General features: G+C 45.9%; 1 protein-coding gene across 3 annotated transcripts in view; it reads left to right on the top strand.

Annotated features, from left to right (window-relative positions):
• LOC103159932 (beta-mannosidase) overlaps positions 1 to 6,617 on the top strand; it is an 81,234-nt gene extending 74,617 nt beyond the window's left edge. Inside the window, exons 15-17 of one of the 3 annotated variants that reach the window (XM_027395766.2) lie at positions 796 to 938; positions 1,778 to 2,035; positions 5,109 to 6,614. In XM_027395766.2, coding sequence (XP_027251567.1) covers positions 796 to 938; positions 1,778 to 2,035; positions 5,109 to 5,333 — 626 coding nt within the window. In that variant the 3' untranslated portion in view covers positions 5,334 to 6,614. Of the gene's footprint in view, positions 1 to 795; positions 939 to 1,777; positions 2,036 to 5,108 lie in introns of all 3 variants that reach the window. The other 2 variants (XM_027395765.2, XM_035451587.1) reach the window with 2 other exon arrangements.
• The last annotated feature ends 12,737 nt before the right edge of the window (positions 6,618 to 19,354 follow it).

The raw sequence follows: 19,354 nt of genomic DNA, 5'->3' as shown, positions 1-19,354 counted from the left end.
TTTAACAGCAATTCAAATATAATCAATACAGGAGGTTTAGCCTACCAGACATCTTTATCTGAACAAGGCATGGAATTCTACAAAGTCTTGATAATTTTGCATTGTATTTTAAGAGGTATTATTCATTGCTACGGATTTAGGTATGTAGTCTGACTCTGAAAGCCATTTTGTGTAGTGGCTGTTTTGCTTAGCTTAGGAGATTTTTGTACCTGCAGGAAAGGAGACCGAAGTCTAGATATTTCTTATGAATGAAAATTCACAGCAAGCACCCTCTCCTGGTGCCACCGATTTCCTCCTTTATGTGTGTGTAGTAGCCAGCACACTGGTGCACTATTGTAATTCTAACGTGCAGGAGGCTAATGTTGTAAGATCTGGGGTTTAAGTCTAGCCTGGATCTTGTGCTAAACAAATCAGTCAGTCAATCAATCAATCAATCAATCAATCAAAAGAGCATTGATGTTCTGAGCTTCTGGGAGAAAGGTCACCTCTAAGAAAGAGCTATCTTGAAGTAAAATCTGGGCTCAAGAGACTGTCTCCAGCATGTTTCCTTAAGTGCTTGCCTCTTTCTTCCCTTGGGAAATAAGCAGTTACTACCTGCCTTTATCTTTCTAGTGTTATGAGGTTGACATGAAACAGTCTCCAGAGTTGATGGTCAGAGCCCTTAGCACACCTGAGTTCTCCTAATACAGACACTGTCACATGTGTGCTTCAAAGACTCTGACAAGCCATGCTTGCTGCTCATGTGGGCCTGGCCTGCCTGCCCATTCCTGGTGTCTCCTGATTGTCTATTTTCAGAGTATGGAGGAAAATGGAAAATGCTGCATTACTTTGCTCGGCGATTCTTCGCTCCACTATTGCCAGTAGGTTTTGAAGATAAAGGTGTGTTTTATGTCTATGGCGTGTCAGATCTTCACAGAGACTACAACACAAAGCTCACTGTGAGTTACTTGGAGTGTGTGTGTGTGTGTGTGTGTGTGTGTGTGTGTGTGTGTGTGTGTATCTAAGGTTGAGGGGGACTTTTAGATGACTTCTTTAATTGTTTGGAATACTCTTTTGGGGACATAGCAAAATGCTTCTAATATTTGTAGCATAAGCTGGGCTGTGTGATATACAGTGTTCAGGCTAATATCTGCTATGTATTATATAACCTGAGCAAAGTTGTTATCATCTTGAGGATTCAGTTCCTTCCTTTGTCAGATTATACTGGTCTGTCTCCTTTTGTATTGCGGGCGAAAGTGAATAGAAGAATTACATGAAGAATTGTGTAAACGTCCAAGTGCTGTGTAAATGTAAGATTATAACTGTGAGAAGCCAGTACTAGTCCAAATTTCACAAAAGAAGTAGTTAAAAAAGCTGGGTAAGGCTGCAATCAGTAAAAGTATCTGGAATAGGTATATAGAAAAATAAACTGTGTCTTAAGTTTAAGTAAAAAGAAAGACTTAGAAATCCTTCAATGTCTACAGATTAGATGATTCCACCAGTGCTAGAAATAGGTCCTGTCTAGGAAACCTGCAATGTTTTCTGAGCAGATGATGGGTTGTTACTATTTTTAATTCTCATGACAGGCAGTAAAGTTTTCAAAGGAGTTTTCCTCATGAAGAAATGGGTCCTGGGAAGCTGAGTGATTAGTTACATGGCTAGAACTTAAGGGGCTGGGATGAAAACTTGGGCTTTATGGTCAGCTGGTTCTGCTGTCCTGATGTCCAGCCAATATTACCCTCCAAATAGACAGACAAAGCTGTAAGCAGGAATGCCATTGTCACTCTTTTCTCCCTAGGTGAGGCTGTATACCTGGAGGTCATTGAAGCCTTTGTGCTCTCTTATGACTTCAAGTGCTGTGATTAAAGCAGGGGAGGCCACGATTCTCTACAAGGAGCCAGTACCTGAGCTGCTAAAGAGATGTCAGGGATGCACGAGAGAAACCTGTGTGGTTTCCTTCCACCTTTCAACTGACAGTGACCTCTTCAGCCCAACCAACTACCATTTCCTGTCCTCCCCGAAGGATGCCAAAGGGCTGGTCAAGGCCAACATCACTGTAAGTGTCTCTGGTCTGGGTCCCGGTGGCCTGTGTTCCTTCTCTTGGGGCCAGCAAGCTGTGTCCTGGTCATTTCCTGCTTCCCTCTTCACGCTCTGAATCTGAGGCCTGAGGATGGTTCCTCTTCTCCTGCTGGATGCTAAGACTAAGTAATCTTTACTTCTACTTCAGGATTTGTTTGTAATCGGTTTCAGCCCCCTGTGCTCTCCTGTTTCCTTTCCCTGGTGGAGCTGGTGTGGCGGAGTGAGAGGTAGCATAAACCACCTACCCAGATTGCATCTGGCTTCCAGGCTGTGTGCTGGGCATGCGTGCTACTGCATAAACTCTGACTTTCACAACTTCCCTGCAGTGCTGTGATCTGTTTTGCAAGTGAGAAATCAGTCTGCAGAGGGTTAGACAGCAAGCTCAATGCCCTGTGGCCCACGAAGCCCTGGGGCTGTTTGAGTCACTCCCGTTGTGACTCTGTAAATACAATTTATTAATCACTCCACTGCCTTTGATTTGTTGCTTCAAAGTCACTTAATCACCAATCTCTTTATAATTGGCAAGGAAAAAAAAAAAAAGGATAATCAGGATATGTTTTTCTCACAAAGATGCAGCTGGTAAACTTGGCACCCGTCTCGTTGATTGAAAACCTTTCCTTTTCTCCCTCCATATAACACTTGATAGTATCTTTCTAGAAAGTTTCAGTCTCTATTTCAGCCAAATTTAAATTTGTTACACAGTTTACTCTGTTGAGATTTAGTTTAAATTGGCTTTATAAATGATAATATAAAACATTATTTTTTTTCCAAAAGGAGTTAAGACAACTGAAAGCATACCTTCTTCCCAAATTAATGGTGAAATAGTCATGTGACCAAGTCTAAGTCCTCTGGAAGCACTGAGGTAGAATGGAGATAAGAAAGTTGGCATATGCTTATGCCATTAAAATTTCTTTCAAAGATTTTATTTATTTATTATGTATACAACATTCTGCTTCCATGTATATCTGCACACCAGAAGAGGGCACCAGATCTCAGAACGGATGCTTCTGAGCCACCATGTGGTTGCTGGGAATTGAACTCAGGTCCTCTGGAAGAGCAGTCAGTGCTCTTAACCTCTGAGCCATCTCTCCAGTCCTCCCAATTTTTTTTTAGACAGCAAAGCAAGAAACAACTTGTGGTGTTCTAATGAGAAAATGTCCCCCCAAAGCTTGGGTATTTGAGCTTTTGGTTCCCTGGTAGTGATACTGTTTGGGGAGGTTTCAGAGGTGCAGAACTTCCTGGAGGAAGTGTGTCACTGGAGGTGGGCTTTGAAAGTTTAAAGCCTCAAGCCGGTTCTAGTTTGCTCTCCTGCTTTGTGACTGTGGTTCAAGGTGTGAGCCCTCCACTTCTGTTCCTGCTGCTGCCCCTGCTGCTTGCTGCCAGGCCTCTGCTCTGCCCTCAGGGGATCTTACCACACTTCTGTATGCTACATTGGGCACGGTGTTACGTCACAGCGACAGAAGAGCAACTCAGGCACAGCCACGGCAGAGACAGCTAAATAACGGACACCGTCACAAGCCATCAACCTAGGACTTTGAAGTCAAGTTGGTTTCTTGATGCTGGAGAGATGGCTCAGTTGCTGAAGTGCTAACAAACATGAAGACCTAAGTTTGATCCCCAGAAATCAAGTAAAAAGCCAGTTGTGGCAACTTGTTCCTGTAATCCCAGCATTGTGGAGGCAGAGACAGCAAGGATTCCTGGGGCTTGCTTGCCAGCTAGCTTAGCTGAATTTTTTGGAGAGCTCCAGGCTCCGTGAAAGACCCTGTTGTTGTGTGATATTGTACTTTGTGAAGATGTGTCATTCTGATTGGTTTAGTAAAAAGCTGAATAGCTAATAGCTAGGCAGGATTTTTAGGCACACAGAATGCTGGGAAAAAGAAGGGGGAGTTGCCAGACAGACAGAGAGAAAGCAGCATGGGCAGTACAGAGAAGAGGTAATACAGTCCTAAGACAAAAAGTAGATGGGTAAAAATGGGTTAATTTAAGTTGTAAGAGCTAGTTAGTAACAAGCCTAAGCTATCAGCTGAGTTTTTATAATTAATAATAAGTCTCCGTGTCATTATTGTTGAGCTGGCTGTCCCAAAACAGGTCCAACTACACTCTATCTCAAAAACTAAAGTGAGTAAACAATTTAGAAGGTTACTTGACCCTGATCTGTGGCCTCCCTGTGCTTACACATATACACACACGCATACACACACACCTAAAAGATTTATTTTTTAAATCATTTATTTGTTTATTTTTTGCTTAACTAAGCTTTTGTTACTTCATAATAATTGGGGTAAGATAGCAGAAGGGCTTCTTTTTCTATTTCATCATCCTATCAGTGAGGCTTGTTCTTCCAGTAATGCTGACCAGCAGTTATTGTCTGGGTACTTGTTGTGTGAGTATCTCTGTGAACCCAGAGTTCAAGCTCAAACCCCAGCTCTGTTGTGAGGTGCAGTTATGTGACTGGTTTCTCCAAAGCAAGCATCAGAGAGAGCTTGGTGCTGGTGCCTCTTTTGGCCTTGGCCTTTCAGCAGTAGTAGTCAAGGCTTCCTTGGTGCCTCTTGGTGTGGGTGGGGTGAGCCACTTGATCTGCCTGCCTGAGTCTGCCTTGGGGTCTTCACTGGAAGAGAAGGTGACATGATTTGGGAACATAAGGTAGAGCTTCATACCTGAGTCTAGAAGCTCTGTAGTTATATTCTGCAGCTAGGCTCAGTTCTAGTCCTTTGACAGTCACTTAAGCCACCAAAATGCCAAGCGCTCCTTTCCTGGTGATATTCTAATGAGGGTTCCTAAAGATAGAAAGCTTGCCCCTTCTCAAGAGATGCTTTCCTTAATCATTGGCATTTGTGCATCTCTTTGGCTCGAAATGACAATTTGGTAATTTTCCACAGACTTATATCACTTTCCAGGTATTGTCAAGTGTCCTAACTGTACCAAATAGATGACTTTGTAGTTCAGAATAATGCAGTTTTTATTAGGCCCACATAAATGTCTGTCAGACAGAGATGTAAACTGCAGTTCTTTCTTGTCCTTCAGTTACCTTATCTTTTTTATTTCTCCAGGTCAGCATCTCAAAGAAGGGTGGTTTGTTTGTTTTTAATCTGAAGACTTCTGCTGTGGCTCTTTTTGTTTGGTTGGATGTAGGAAGCATCCCAGGAAGATTTAGTGATAATGGCTTTCTCATGACTCAGAAGATGCATTCTGTACTGTTTTATCCTTGGAAGCTCACCAGCAAGAGTAAGCTGCAGGAGGCTTTGAGTGTGACCTCCCTGACAGATATCTACTGATGGGACACGTGTGGATTGTATTTCAGCGGACACTGGGAATGAAGCCTTTCTAAAGCATGGCTGCAGGGAGTCAGCCTGAGGTGGTGCTAGCTGGTGTGCTCTGACTGTCCACTCTTCCAGTTTGTACAGTGAATGCTTTCAAAGACGGCTGATCACCCAGGTTATGCTCTTAGACAAGGTCATTCCCAGGTGTTCTGGAATCTTCCAGGATTGTGTTTTTAGAGCTTTGTTCCACAGCTAAAGCGCAACCAGAAAGAAGAGTTATGCAACTTGGTGATTTTTTAGGAAGCTGCTGGATTGTGCCATTGCACGATGTGTGGAACTAAATGTGGAGGTTCTGAAGTAATGCAGCCCTTTCCTAGTGGTGTGGAATCCTACCCACTGAAGACAAAGAGTACACCTATTATTGCCAGAGGAAATGGGAGCTCAGGTGCGACAATAGAGATTGCTTGATGGCAGCCATTTTGATTGCTGCTGGTTGACAGTGTAGGGGCTTAATGGCTGCCATTTGATTACCATCTTGACGTCAGATTCCTTTTTTTCATATGGTTTGTTCTTAAAAGACCATGAGAGTGATCTTTCTTTAAAAAGCAGTGTAGGCTGACTGTGCTGTACCTTCCTGTAATCCCAGCACTTTGGAGGCAGAGGCAGGAAGCTCACAAGTTCAAGGTTGGCCCTGACTGCTCTGTAGACTTTTTCACCTCTCCTGGCCCTGAGGTTTCATGTGAGCATTAGGCTTCACTCTGATTTTGATGAGCTGCATTTAAACTCATCGGCTCTGGGGTGGAAGTGGTAAAAAATGTTAATAAGTAGCTAATGTGGGTACAGGCTTGTGGATTTTTTTGTACTACTTTTGTACTTTTTCTATATGTTTAAAATTATATAAAAAGCCATAGGCTATACAAATTGCATTGACAACTCAATAGTTCATCTGCGCTCTGCTTCCCCATTTAATAAACATTCCGTTGTGTGCAACGCTGCATTGAAGATTCATTTCTGCTTGATAAATGAAAGAATTTGAAGAATATAAACAGAGACTACTGGAAAGCGTACATAATTAGTGGAATGGGCAGGCAGTGAGTATTTTTATTTAAATCTGAAACATTAAGTAATGGTTTTGTTTTTAAAACTGAGGAGCACTAGGTTGAGGAACCTTGAAGAGAAGATAAATACTACAGGCTGTTCAGTCCTTTTCTTCAATACCCAAGAGCTTACTCATCTTACAGACACACAGAAATACACACAAACTCTTTTCTCTCACACACGAGGCTGCTCAAGGTCTCCACCTTGCTGAGGGTCGCAGAGGCCCTTGCCCTTCATTAACTGGATGGGTTCTGAAAGGTTCAGGCTTTACTGCTGATGGGCTCTGCCTCTTTAAGAGACGACCCTGCCCCCTGACAACAGTCAGGGCACGCACAGGGACTTGCCATCACAACATCACCCACCACGCATGTGTGAGGACTCTGGGCATGCGCGGAACCTCGTTGGGTGCGCATGCGCAGTCTTCCCTTTAAAAGTTCCAACTTCCCTGCTTCGCGCTCTCTCTGCTTCTTTGCTCTCTCTCTACTCTCTCTGCTTCTTCTTTGCTCTCTCTCTACTCTCTCTGCTTCTTCTTTGCTCTCTCTCTACTCTCTCTCTCTCTCTGCTCTTCTCCTCTCTCTGTCTGCTTCTGCTTCTCTTCTCTCTGTGGTGACCAGCCATAGCGGTCAGCCATTACCCGTTTCTCTTCTCTGTTTCCCCTACTCTGTCGGGCCTATAATAAAATGGTTAATATGCCTCATCTTGGGCCTCCTCTTTTTCTTTATATCTAATTTAAACAAAAACATAACAGGTTCCACGTGGGAAGCCTGTGAAGTGGGCTTTGAAGCTGATAGATTAGCAGCCATCTCCAGTCTACATCCTGGGGAAGGAAAATCACTTAATTTTAATGTGTGGCATCAAACGTGGAGGTCGTGAGGTAACAGCACTATGAAATGCTACCTACTGAGGACGAAGTGTGCAGTTATTATCGCCAGAGGAAATAGGAGCTCTTAGTCCACCGCGACTAGAGAGATGGCTTGAAAGCTAAGAGCACTTGCTGCTCTTCCAGAGGACCAGAACTAGGTTCCCAGCACCCATATTAGACATCTCTCAACTGTCTGTACCTTCAGGTCAAAGGGCTCTTGATGGGGAATGTCCTTCTGCATATTCAGTTGGTGAATAAATGCTGACTGGTAAATAGCCAGGCAGGAAGTGTAGGCGGGACTACCAGAGGAGGAGAAGGCTGGGGAGAGAATGCAGAGGGTGAGCGGCCAGAAGGACGCCACAGAGCCGCAGAAGGCACAGTAGGTGTGGGCATTCTCCGGTAAGCCAAGGCAACATGGAAATACTTAGATTACTAGAAATGGGTTAATAATTATTAGAAATGGGTTAATAATTAAGAGAGAGCTAGTGGATAAGAAGCTTGAGCCATCATCCAGACAGTTTATAATTAGTATAAGCCTGTGTGTATTTATTTGGGACTAAAAGTGGTGGGACCAAGCAGAAAACAAAAACAAAAAAACAAAACTCCATTTACAGGCTCTGATATCCTGTTCTGGTCTCTGTAGGTACCTGCACACACAGTATGCATGCCAAAACATGCATACATGCATACACACACATGCACATATTTTTAGAAATTCTGAGGCCTTTTTTGGGGGGGAAGTCATTGCATGGTTCTCTAGTGTAAATTTTGCAGATGATAGCATCATGTCACAATGTTAGCCATACCTCATAGTGTTTACATTGTGTTTATGCCCAAATTAATTCTGCAACCTGAATGAAGTGACTGAATTTCTGTGTTCTCTATTCTTGTGGTAAAATGGGATCAGTAGTCCCTATTATTTTATTTTTGCAGAATAAATGAAATAATTTAGCTCAACCATGTGGCTGCAAAGACAGCAGGGCAGCTAGCCACACTTCTCATGACTCCAGTCCACATGCTGGGGCTCTTTAACTGGAGGGCTTTGGGCAGTGACTTTAGTTTTCTTTGGCTGAACACAGTACGAATGCTGTTCTTCCAGAGAGCCTGTGCTTGGGTTTTTGCCAGGTTTGCCATAGTGGAGTCAGTAGTGCTTACTCTTGGGTTTGGGTTTCCGAGTTCTGTTGTTCTCCTTAGTCTTCATGGAAACAGTAGACAAAGGTAGAAACAGCAGGGTCCAGTCTCATTGATACCACCTTTGGAAGTACATTCCAGGGAGACAGCTTGGCCAGGTCACACTTCACAAGGGTGGCACCTCCCATTCCCTGACAGAGAGCAATAAAGTAGTAATTTTCTCATTCACATTCACTGTAATTCTTTTTCTCTTGGCCTGCATACTGGACTTTTTACTGTGAGGTGTTGACACACCTGGGAAGTCACTTGCAAATTTAGCAGAATGAAGTTGTTCTCTGTTGGAATGAAGGTAAACTGGCAAAACGAAGGCATGTTTGCCAAATTCTTAAGGTGATAAAGACCTAAAACAGGACAGTTGTCCCCCTGCTCCACTTTCTCCTCCCCCCTGCACCCTCCCCCCCCACCTGAGAATATGAGGCAAGTTCTCAGTTTAGGGAAATTTAGGGAGAAAAACAAGTTAGCATTGTTTATGTGGTCAGTTCAAAGCATTTGCCATCATTCCCAGCATGTTCTTTGACTGAATGTAATCTTATCAGTAAGCATGGGAAATGATATTAGACAGAAAGGACATTGTTAAGATTTATTTCCTTTTTTTGTGTGTGTGGTTTTTCGAGACAGGGTTTCTCTATGGCTTTGGAGACTGTCCTGGAAATAGCTCTTGTAGACCAGGCTGGTCTCGAACTCACAGAGATCTTCCTGCCTCTGCCTCCCCAGTGATGGGATTAAAGGCATGCTCCATCAACCCCCGGCCTAGATTTATTTCCTTTTATGTTGTGTGTATGAGTGCTTTGCCTGCGTGTATCTATGTACATTTCATGTGTGCCTGGGGCCATCAGAGGCCTTCTAGCTTCCATGGTCATCTGCACGCATATGGTGCACATAGAGTCATAAGCAAATCCAGAAATAGCAATAACAAATCTTTAAAAGGGGAGTTCCAGTTCACTAGGCCATACTCGTTGCCCCCATCTGCAGTCAGCTATCATCATCTTGAGATTCCTGCTGTTACAGGGAGAGATAGGCACACTCTGGGGAGTCTGTCAATGAACCCGTAAATAGACACCCCAGGCAGGTCTGGAATCTGAGAATGACAGGCACCTTTCCCCAAGGAAGTTTACAGAAGGCAGGTAGTGACAAATCCCATTGCCCATATAATGGGTACATTTCAGTCCTTGCTTCCATGGCATCCTCCAAATCATGCATTCCTTCCATGGAATTCCCTCCCCTGCCCCTGCCACCCAGGAACCAGAGGCAGCCTGGGTGATGGGTGAAGAATGGTACTTTGACTTCTTCCCACTTTCTCTGAGACCTATAAAAACAGGCCCCTACCTCTGCCTTGTGCTCCCGAGCCTCCTCAGAGTCCTTGCCATGTTACCATCTGTGTGTGTGGTGATATATTGTTTATAATCTAATAAAGCTTTCCTGGAGTTCAGCTCACCAGAGTATACCCCAACCTCTCCCAAATACTCACCTACAAGCCCTAAATATTCACCTACTTCTCCCAAGTATTCTCCTACCAGCACCACTTACCTTCCACCCCAAAATACTTGCCAACCTCTCCAGTCTAAAATCCAAACTCCCCCAAGTGCTCACCCACCAGCCCCACCTACAGCCTCACCAGCCCTGCCATCAGCCCTGACGACAGTGATGAGGAAAACTAAGGGTGAGCAGGGTGCAGCAGCAGCAGGTTAGAGTCAGACAGCCTTAGTGGCCTGTGCAGTCACTTCCCTTGAGCTGTGACCCTAGCCTGGGCCCCTTGTACATAACCCTCTGGAGGTTCTGGATCCCATTTTTGATGGGCTTTTCGTCTTGTCCTGCACTCATGCTGCCTTGGGACTCACTGACAGCTGCAGGGTTTTGTTACCCCACCTGTTCCATGCCTGACTCCACAGTGAAGGTCTTTGTTTGCCTGTGACTTGATTGGGATTAAAGGCATTTTCACTTCTGAAGACTCGTTCCTGCTTTGGGTCACACAAATGATCTGAAAGAACAAAGCTTAAGCTGCCTTTTGTCTGTTATTTTTTTTCAATTTAAATAAAGTTTACTAATTTTGACAAAAAAAAAAAAAAAAGCTTTCCTGGAGACCAGAATGCAAAGCTAGCCACAAATTATAGAAGCCAGGCAGTGGTGGCACACACCTTTAATCCCAGGACTCAGGAGACAGAGGCAGATGGATCTCTGTGAGTTTCAAGGCCACCCAGGGTTACATGAGAGTGAATCAGTCTAAAAGAGAAACAGAGCTCACACTGTTAACCCCAGCACTTTGAGAGTTATATTAGGCAGTTAGTCTCCAGCCATCCTGAGTGACTCTGAGGAGCAGTGCAGTCCAGTCTGAGGACAGGATAGCCCCCTTCAGTCTGAGCATTGAGAGACATGAGAGCTCTCTAGCTGCTTGGCTGCTTTGCTTTTTCTGATCTTCAGCTTGAACCCCAATATCTGTCTCTGACTTTTATTTTTTGTATGCCACATGTATGCCCATAGCATTAATCATTATTACTTTTTTTGAAAAAAAAATATGTATAGACAGTGTTCAGTCTGCATACCAGAAGAGGGCACCAGATCTCATTATCGATGGTTGTGAGCCACCATGTGGTTGCTGGGAACTGAACTCAGGACCTCTGGAAGAGCAGTCAGTGCTCTTAACCTCTGAGCCATGTCTGCAGCCCTCATTACCCTCTTTTAAACTTTAATTATTCTTTGTGTTTTCACATCACGCATCTCAATCCCATTCATTTCCCTGTCCTTTTGTAACGCCCCCAATAAAATAAAATTTAACAGAAAAAAAAGGAAATTAGAGGAAAAACCTCGTCATGGAAGCTGCAGTGTGACACAGTGAGGGTCTTTTTGTCTACTTGAGGGTGTCCATTGCAATGAGTCATCGGTCTGGTTCCAGTCCTCTGGTTTCTGCTGCACCGTCAATACTTGGCCCTCCCTGGAACTCCTCTTGGATATCCTGTTGTTGCCGTGTGTCATGGAGATCCCACAGACTGGCCCCTTCACGTGCTCCTGCAAATCATGAATGGGCTAGATGTTGACATGGGCCAACTCATAGCCCTGCTTCTGGGCCCCAAGCAGATGCAGGGCTGGTCAGCCTACCAGTTCTCCCCTATCCTCACCACCAGGGGGAGCTCTCAAGCATTGCCGAGCGCTCACCCTTGTAGCAATGAGCAAAGGGTGGGGCCAGTTTTCCTGCTTTCCGTCCTCAGGGTCGGCTCTCCCACACCATCAGGGCCAGATGAGGTGCAGGGGCCACTCTCCCGAGTGCTGCAGGTGAGAGTCAGGGACAGCTCTGTCACGCACCATTGGTGACAGGGGCGTGAGAACCCTCACCGCCACCTAGCAGACAAGGGGTGTGTGGTCAGCTATCCCACTCTCACACTCACACACCCTCAGGCCAGTCACCCAAGCCTCTGTCAGCAGGCTCAGCGCTATAGTGGCGCCCAGATGAGGGGCAGAGCCTGTTTTCTGAGTGCTGCAGCTGTTAAGGGGGAGGGTTGGCTCCCTTGTCTGTCACAGGCCTCGAGGGGCGAGGCATAAATCAATCATTCTAATAGCCTACTTACCCAAAAGGACAATCTACCTCAGTGTTCCCCTTGAACCCCATACTCAAAATCTTTCAGTAAGGCCATCCTATCCAGCATTTTAGGAAAATTGTTTTTGGAAAACATTATAAAATGAAAACATTTCAATGGGTCTCTAAAGGCTTTCTTTCTTTCTTTCTTTCTTTCTTTCTTTTTTGAGCTAACAAAAGTTTTATTGAATAAATACATGTGCTGTTATGTAAAATTAATTAAGCAAAAAGCACATTCTTATGATTAAAAAAACGAAAACCCAATCCTCTGTGGTCCTCGTCTACAGTGGGTAATCCAGATGAGACCAGTCATTGCAGCAGCCAGAGAATACACATCCAGGAACCTGTGCTCTCTGCATCTGCCTTGGGTTTTTGAAAGAATCCCAAACTGTCTTGAGGACTGACCTCTGCATAAAGATTGCCTGTAGAGGAACTCTCGGGTGCAGAATACAAGTGGTGGTAACTGTAGCTGCTAGGCTGCTTTTGTCTTCACCTGACACTTGAAAATCCCTTGGTACTTTAAGGCACAGGATAAGCCACCACGTGAGTGAGTTAGTGGGGCTGTACCTCAAATCACTAATTTCCCCTCACTGGTTTGGTTCCAAGTAGAAAACTTAAAGTTCTTTTTTTTTTTTTCCCTAGATAAGGCTTTCTTTATAATTAATACATAAAGAAGAATACAAGACCAGCTGGCCAGCTAGTCCAGGCTCTGCTGTACAAGTGGAGGGCCAGCTAACCTTCCAAGACATCTTTGACCCTTTGAAATTTCCAGCAGGAGCCAAACAATTATGGGCTTTGTGGAAATAATGACATTGTGTCATTGTCTCGTGTGATAAATACCCATCCTCATGTTTGCAGACAAGGGCCACCAGGTCCAGTCGTAAAAGGAAAGTTGGCAATAATAATATAGTTTGATTTTTCAGCCCTTTAGGAAGATTTAGCAAGCTCTCTTGTGCCATCTCATCCGTGCAGTGATGGAGACTGTGAGTGACACTACACACACATTACACAGAGCTCTTGGGAAAGGGCACATTTCTGTTTGAAAACTGGCATTGTTTCTTGTCCCTAAAATGTTTGGAAACACCCTCTTATTATTCTGTTATCTTATTTATTATTGCCTTGGTAAAATTTACTGGGTCCAGAGAGAGTGCATACATTCCTAGTGGTTGGAGCAACTATTACGGATTGGCCAGGCAACAGCCAGATTGTCTGCTCTGTGGAGGAGGCAATGTCCAGCTCCAGGGAGTGAATCATAATCTGTTATACCAAACATATTCCCCTTTGTCAGTGCATGGCGTATGGTTAAGCATGTGATGTAAGTTGGTGTCTTGATAGGAGTTTTCCTGCTTAGTAAGAGAGACACTGGAGGGGCTGGAGAGATGGCTCTGTTGGTTGAGAGCACTTGCTGCTCTTCCAGAAGGCCTGGGGTTTGCCCCCAGCACCCACAAGAAGGCTCACAGTCATCTGTCATTGTAACTGCCAAGGATCAGACACCCTCTTCTGACCTCCCACACCAGGCACGCAGACGGTGCAGTCACACAGGCAGGCAAAACACTCATACAAATAAACTCTTTTAAAGAGAGATTCTGGAAGTGAATCTTGCTACTGGATGTAACTGAGAAACATCTATTTGAAGACCTGACTTTTAGGAGCTGTTGATGAAACAGTGTTGACAGGGACAACAATGGTGTAGAGCTAAGTTAGCCCTCCATCCTCGAACTCAGGTCTTCTTAGAGTACCAAAAAGGTCTCGTTTGTTCCATCCACTTGCAGTCAGGTCTTCTGATTTGACAACCACAATCATCCTAATTGACACAAGTAAAGGAATGAGCTTTGGCCTCAGACATACTTGGTACCTGTGCTTGAATACTGGGCCAATACTAGAAGGTTTTGAGTCCATCTGTGCCTTAATTTCTATATTTTCTATTTGTGTGAGAGGTACATGTGTATGTTTTTGAACCTGCGTGTGAGTGAATGCCAAGGGCCAATGTTTGATGTCTTCCCAGAACTCTCTCTACCTCATTAATCTATTTATTTAGTTTTTTAAAAATATGCCATAAAGATTGATCTTTTTTTTAAAGATTTATTTATTTATTATGTATACAACGTCCTGCCTCCACGTGTGCCTGCGGGCCAGAAGAGGGCACCAGATCTGATTACAGATGTTTGTGAGCCACCATGTGGTTGCTAGGAATTGAATTCAGGACCTCTGGAAGAGCAGTCAGTGCTCTTAACCTCTGAGCCATCTCTCCAGCTCCCTATTTATTTAGTTTTTAGAGACATGGTTTCTCTGTGTAGCTTTGGAGGCTGTCCTTGAACTCACTCTGTAGACCAGGCTAGTCTCAAACTCAAAGATCCACCTGCCTCAGCCTCCTGAGTGCTGAGATTAAAGGCGTGCACCATTACTGCCCAGCTCTGCATCACTTTTGTGAGACAGGGTCTCTCTCTGACCTGCAGCTCACTGATTCAATAAGGCTGGCTGGCCAATGAGCTCTACCCTTGCTCTCCCTACTCCCAGGTTAAAGGTGTGCACCACCATGCCCGGCTTTTACAGGTGGATAGACAGACATACAGAGCCTCATGCTTCAGCTGCAGGCACTTTACCATCTGAGCCATCTTTCCAGCCCTTCTCTGTCTTGGCTTTGTTAGACCCCCGAAAACTCAAGTATCTGGGGTCCCAGGCCATGTTCTCGGTCACCCCAATCACCAGGCGGATTCGAGAGCTTGATGCAAACTGCACGAGGCTTTATTGTAATTTAACGAGCTAACCCCATGTTAGCTCGGGTCTTTCACCCACCCGCCATGGTGGATGGCTAGAAAAGACGCTCCTAGGGGCTCCCGAGAGATCTTATAGGGCAGCGTAAGGGGAGTGTCTAGGGGTACGCACAGGCTCACGATTGGTGTGCCTCCAGGCTTGGAGGGCTTGCCCTGTGTTGATTGGTCAACTGGTTGTTATGGCCCATAGGCCCTCCCAGGGTGGTTGCTATGCTCTCTACGTCATTGCTGTGTGCTTGTCTGTAAAGCACACCCAGGGTCGTAAAGTATAGTGCCACCAGCTAACTTCTGATTGGTTCCTTGTCACGAGACAGGCATCTGACTTTCTAGTGTCTAGAACAAGGTCATAGAAGCACGTGTTCGGCTGTTATGGCTGCCAAAAGGGAAGCTGGTCCCTTCAGCTTTATACATATAAAAGTATAATTTAACCCACCTCGTAGGTTAACTGTGAAAACTAAACGAGATGATAGACAACGGTAGCACAAATACAGCAAATTGAACTATTATTCTTATTGCCTCCACACGAAGGCAGTGGGACAGGTTACTAGGGAGGAGGGTTTATCTGCATCTGGGGAGGCATCACACAGTAGTTGGGAACAGTGTCACCTAGAGATCCAGGGAGAGTGAAGGAAGCAGCAAGCACCCCATTATCCTACCTGACTGACTGTTCTGAAGCCACACTTATGGGAAGTTTGTATAAAGTCACAGAGCCTATTTGGCTGGCAGACGGGGGTCCAAAAGTGCTCCAGAAATTTGAACGACCTGATAACATTTAATAAGGGAGAGTTCATGCAAAATAATGGATTTACCTGTCTGTGACCTTCATGCTATTGAAAAAAAAAAAAAAAACCATAAAGCCTGTGTTTGCTAAATTCACTCATAGTCAGGCAATCTCATCTTATAATCAATCAAAATCACCTTCACAAAATCACCTGGGCTTCGAGGTCCCACACATAGCTAGGTCTTGGGGGGGAGGCAAGGTGGGCACGTGGGCTTCCCCTCAACAGTGGGGTGCTGGGTCAGCCATCCTCAACACGTGTTAATCTTGAACCAGTCATGTAACATCCAAGCTTTAATTTCCTTATCTTACAGACACGGTCAATAAGAACAAGTATTTCATAGCATCACAGTGAGAATTAAATGGGATCAGCCTGTCCAGTGCCAGCAGGGTTAAGTTCACAGTAAATGTTGCCTTATGGTTACTGTTCCCCAAAAGAGTGTGGGAGCCATCAGGCCTAGTGAGTCTCTTGGCCAAGGTGAGTTATTTGAAGGCTCACTACCAGGCGTTGGGGGTGGGGATGATTCCAGGCTCTATGACCTGAGCTGAAGAAGCAGAAAGATGAATCTATTTCAAATCCACTCTCCTCCTTTTTCGGTATGGCTCGGGCCAATTTTATCTAAAGAAAAACAAAAGAGCTGCAGGAGGTAGGGCCCCTGCTGGGTGACAGCGTAGGGCTCTGCAGCTGCCCACAGAGGCTACTTATCTCCTATGCACAGGAAATGAGGCTGCTGGGGGGTGGCAGGCCAGCGCCCGGACAAGTCTGGCTTTCATCAAGCTTCCTGGGGGGTGGGGCTGGGGGGGGTGAGGGTGGGGGTGGGGGTGGGGGTGGGGAGGTAGGGGTGGGGGTGGGGGGTGGGAGGGTGGTGGTGGTTCTGCACCCTGTGCTCTAAGGTAGGAGGGGAAGAGGAGGAAGAGCCCATGGGAGCTGGCGGCCACTGCCTGGAGCGCATGCAGGGGCGACTGTTTTAAAGAAGGAAGGCGGTAGTGAGAAATGATGAGAGAAGGTGGAGAGGGAGAAGAGAGTTGATAGGAAGGGGAAGAGAAAAGAAGAGAGGAGGGAGAGAGAAAGTGAGAGACAGAAAGAGCGAGAAAGAGAAAGAAGGGAGGGGTGGAGAGGGGAGGGGATGGCGGGAAGAGAGGAGTAAGGAGGCTGCAGCTGTCTTAGCTGGGCTCCGGCGTCTTTCCAGGCTCCTGGCAGACAGAGACAGGCAGCAGCAGGGCTGGGTCACAAGGTTCCAATAAGCAGAGCAACTTCCTGCTCTGCTTTTCTTCGTTTCTATCCATCCTGCTACCCTGGTAGAAGGGTAGCGGTCTCGTGATTGTTAGTGTGTGGTGTGTGGTGTGTGTGTGGTGTGTGGTGTGTGTGTGTGGGGGGGTTGGAGTGTGGGGGTGTGTGTGTGGGGGTGTGGTGTGTGGTGTGTGTGTGGGGTGTGGTGTGTGTGTGGGGGGGGTTGGAGTGTGTGGGGTGTGTGTGTGTGTGGACAACTCTGTGGAGTCAGTTCTCACCTTTCTTTCACCTTTTTGTGGGTTCTAGGGATCCAGCGAAGGCTGCCAGGCTTGTGCGAAGGCTGCCAGGCTTGTGCGGGGCACTCACCTTTACAAGCCTAGCCACCCTGCCAGCTTGGAATGATTTCTAATTGAAATTTAATTACTGTGACTCTATGGAAACTTGACACTAAGCCTCTGGAATAGAAGAGCTACAAAAAAGCCTCAGTAACAAAGGAAAAGATGTGACCCCCCGCTGCGGTGTGGCAGCATGTGGCATGGCCTGTGGAAAGCAATGGCTTCCACTTCCAATTTGCTTCTCTTTGCGGTCTAAAGGAGACTCCCTGCCCCTCAGAGCCACGAAGGCGGCTGACCCACATGCTGTGTGCATATGCTGTTTCCCCAGTCGCTATAGGCTTTTGGCTGGATGGTGGGGAAGGCAGAGCCAAATGGTGCCTGTGACCTTCAAGGGGTCAACTGGGAAGGCTTGTAGGGATGCTTATGAATAGACCTGAGTGGCTCACACAAATACTTCGTGAGCCCAAACTACCCTCACTCCTGGGGAGACAGCGGTACCGCTACTGTGTCCCAGCCAGTGATGGAACGGTGCAGGAAGGGAGTAGAAAGAAGGGTCCTTACTAGCTCTGGTGGCAAAGCCTGCCTGGGTGGCTGCAGAAGGACTTCACAGAGGTGTCTTGAATTCTCTTGGCCTCTCTGGGTCTACCTGTGCTTCTACTGGGAGGCAGGAAGGATTCTGTATCAGGGTGGGTGGAGCATGGACAGAGTGTGGGTGGGTTTTGGAGGGCTGGGTACTTGTTGAGGGGAAGTAAGGCCAGGAGGTGTTGAGAAACAAGCTCCCAAGCCAGAGGGAAGGGGCGGAAGGAGAAGGGTGAAGGAAGGCCCCTCCTGTCCTGTCCTGGAGCTCTCTCTAGTTTTTTAGCTGAGTTTGTTGGGTGGACTGCTGTCTTCCAGCTGTTGGGCCAGCTGTGAGTAATGTCCTTCGGTGCCCCTGACCTGCAAGTTGCTCCTTCTGGCACAATTATGTGACTGATTTGTTCCTTCAAGGCAGTTATGCACTCTGACTGGCTAAAGACTGAAGCTGAGACCCAAACAGTGCAGAATGAAGACTGAGTGTCCGTCCTGCTCTCTCTCTCTCTCTCCCTCTCCCTCTCTCTCTCTCTCCCTCTCCCTCTCTCTCTCTCTCTCTCTCCCTCCCTCTCCCTCTCTCCCCACAGACGGACCAGTCAACAGCACATACGTCCTGTGGGCCCCCATTTACCTCAGAGTGTCACAGAAATAAATATTGGGAGATGTTTTTAAGTGGAAGCACTCACATTTAAAGACATATGTTTAATTTTGTAAGGCTGTTGTCTCCAAATCACGGCAAGGAATTTATTTCAAATGTATAAGGAACAGGCATATTTGGTCAGGAGATAAACAGGCGTGCTGCCGAGCAAAATCACCCATACTATGAAGCATCTCCTTCAAATCTCTGAGTTATACTGTAATCTAAGTTATACACTGTTGCTTTGGGAAAGAGAAGGTGAACTTCAAAATCACCATCGTCATCACCATCATTATCTCACTGTGTCGTCGAGGTTGGCCTCAAACAGATGTTAGCCTTCCTGTCTCAGCCTCCTGAGCACTGGGAAGACAGATATGAGCTACAAGCCTGGCTTTACAAAACAGCTTTGCAAATGCAAAAAACTGTCTTTTTCACCACAGAACAGACCTATCTGGGACTTGGTATCTGACATCAAGGTTTGGCTTTCCCCAGTGGGTGGTGTTTCTTTCTCCCTCTTTCGGGCTTTGTGTTTTCAGCCCCCCGACTCTGCTCCCTGGTACTGAGTGGAATCCTGGAGAAGGGCCTCTTACTTTGTCTGTTAGGCTTCTGGCCTGGAGAGAATAAACAGACTCTCCGAGAGGCATCCATTGCTTCTTCCTCATGGCTGTTATGGTCGTGCCAGCTATCTGCAGACAGGGCGTGATCGACCAACCAACTTGCCCCATTCCTTTGGGTAAGATCCCAGTGGGCTATAGCTTCCTGAAGAAATTAATCTATAAGGTCTGCCAGCGTAAGATCTCTTCCACAGTGTTGTAGGGACAGCTCTAAACTCAGCCACACCCCAGTATCTGAATAGGTAACCTTCAAGATCCTTCCCACATCCATTACTAGGGGAAGTATAAGTCAGAAAGAACATTTTCCTGGAAAGCACAAAATAGGAAGAAGAAAGGTGCAGTGGCCTCTAGCCCATGAATAATTCATGCATATGCATC

This window comes from Cricetulus griseus (assembly GCF_003668045.3).
Source record: "Cricetulus griseus strain 17A/GY chromosome 1 unlocalized genomic scaffold, alternate assembly CriGri-PICRH-1.0 chr1_0, whole genome shotgun sequence".
Lineage (NCBI taxonomy): Eukaryota > Metazoa > Chordata > Mammalia > Rodentia > Cricetidae > Cricetulus > Cricetulus griseus.
The sequence above is the reverse complement of the archived record's forward strand: the minus strand, read 5'-3'. Positions and strand labels throughout refer to the sequence as shown.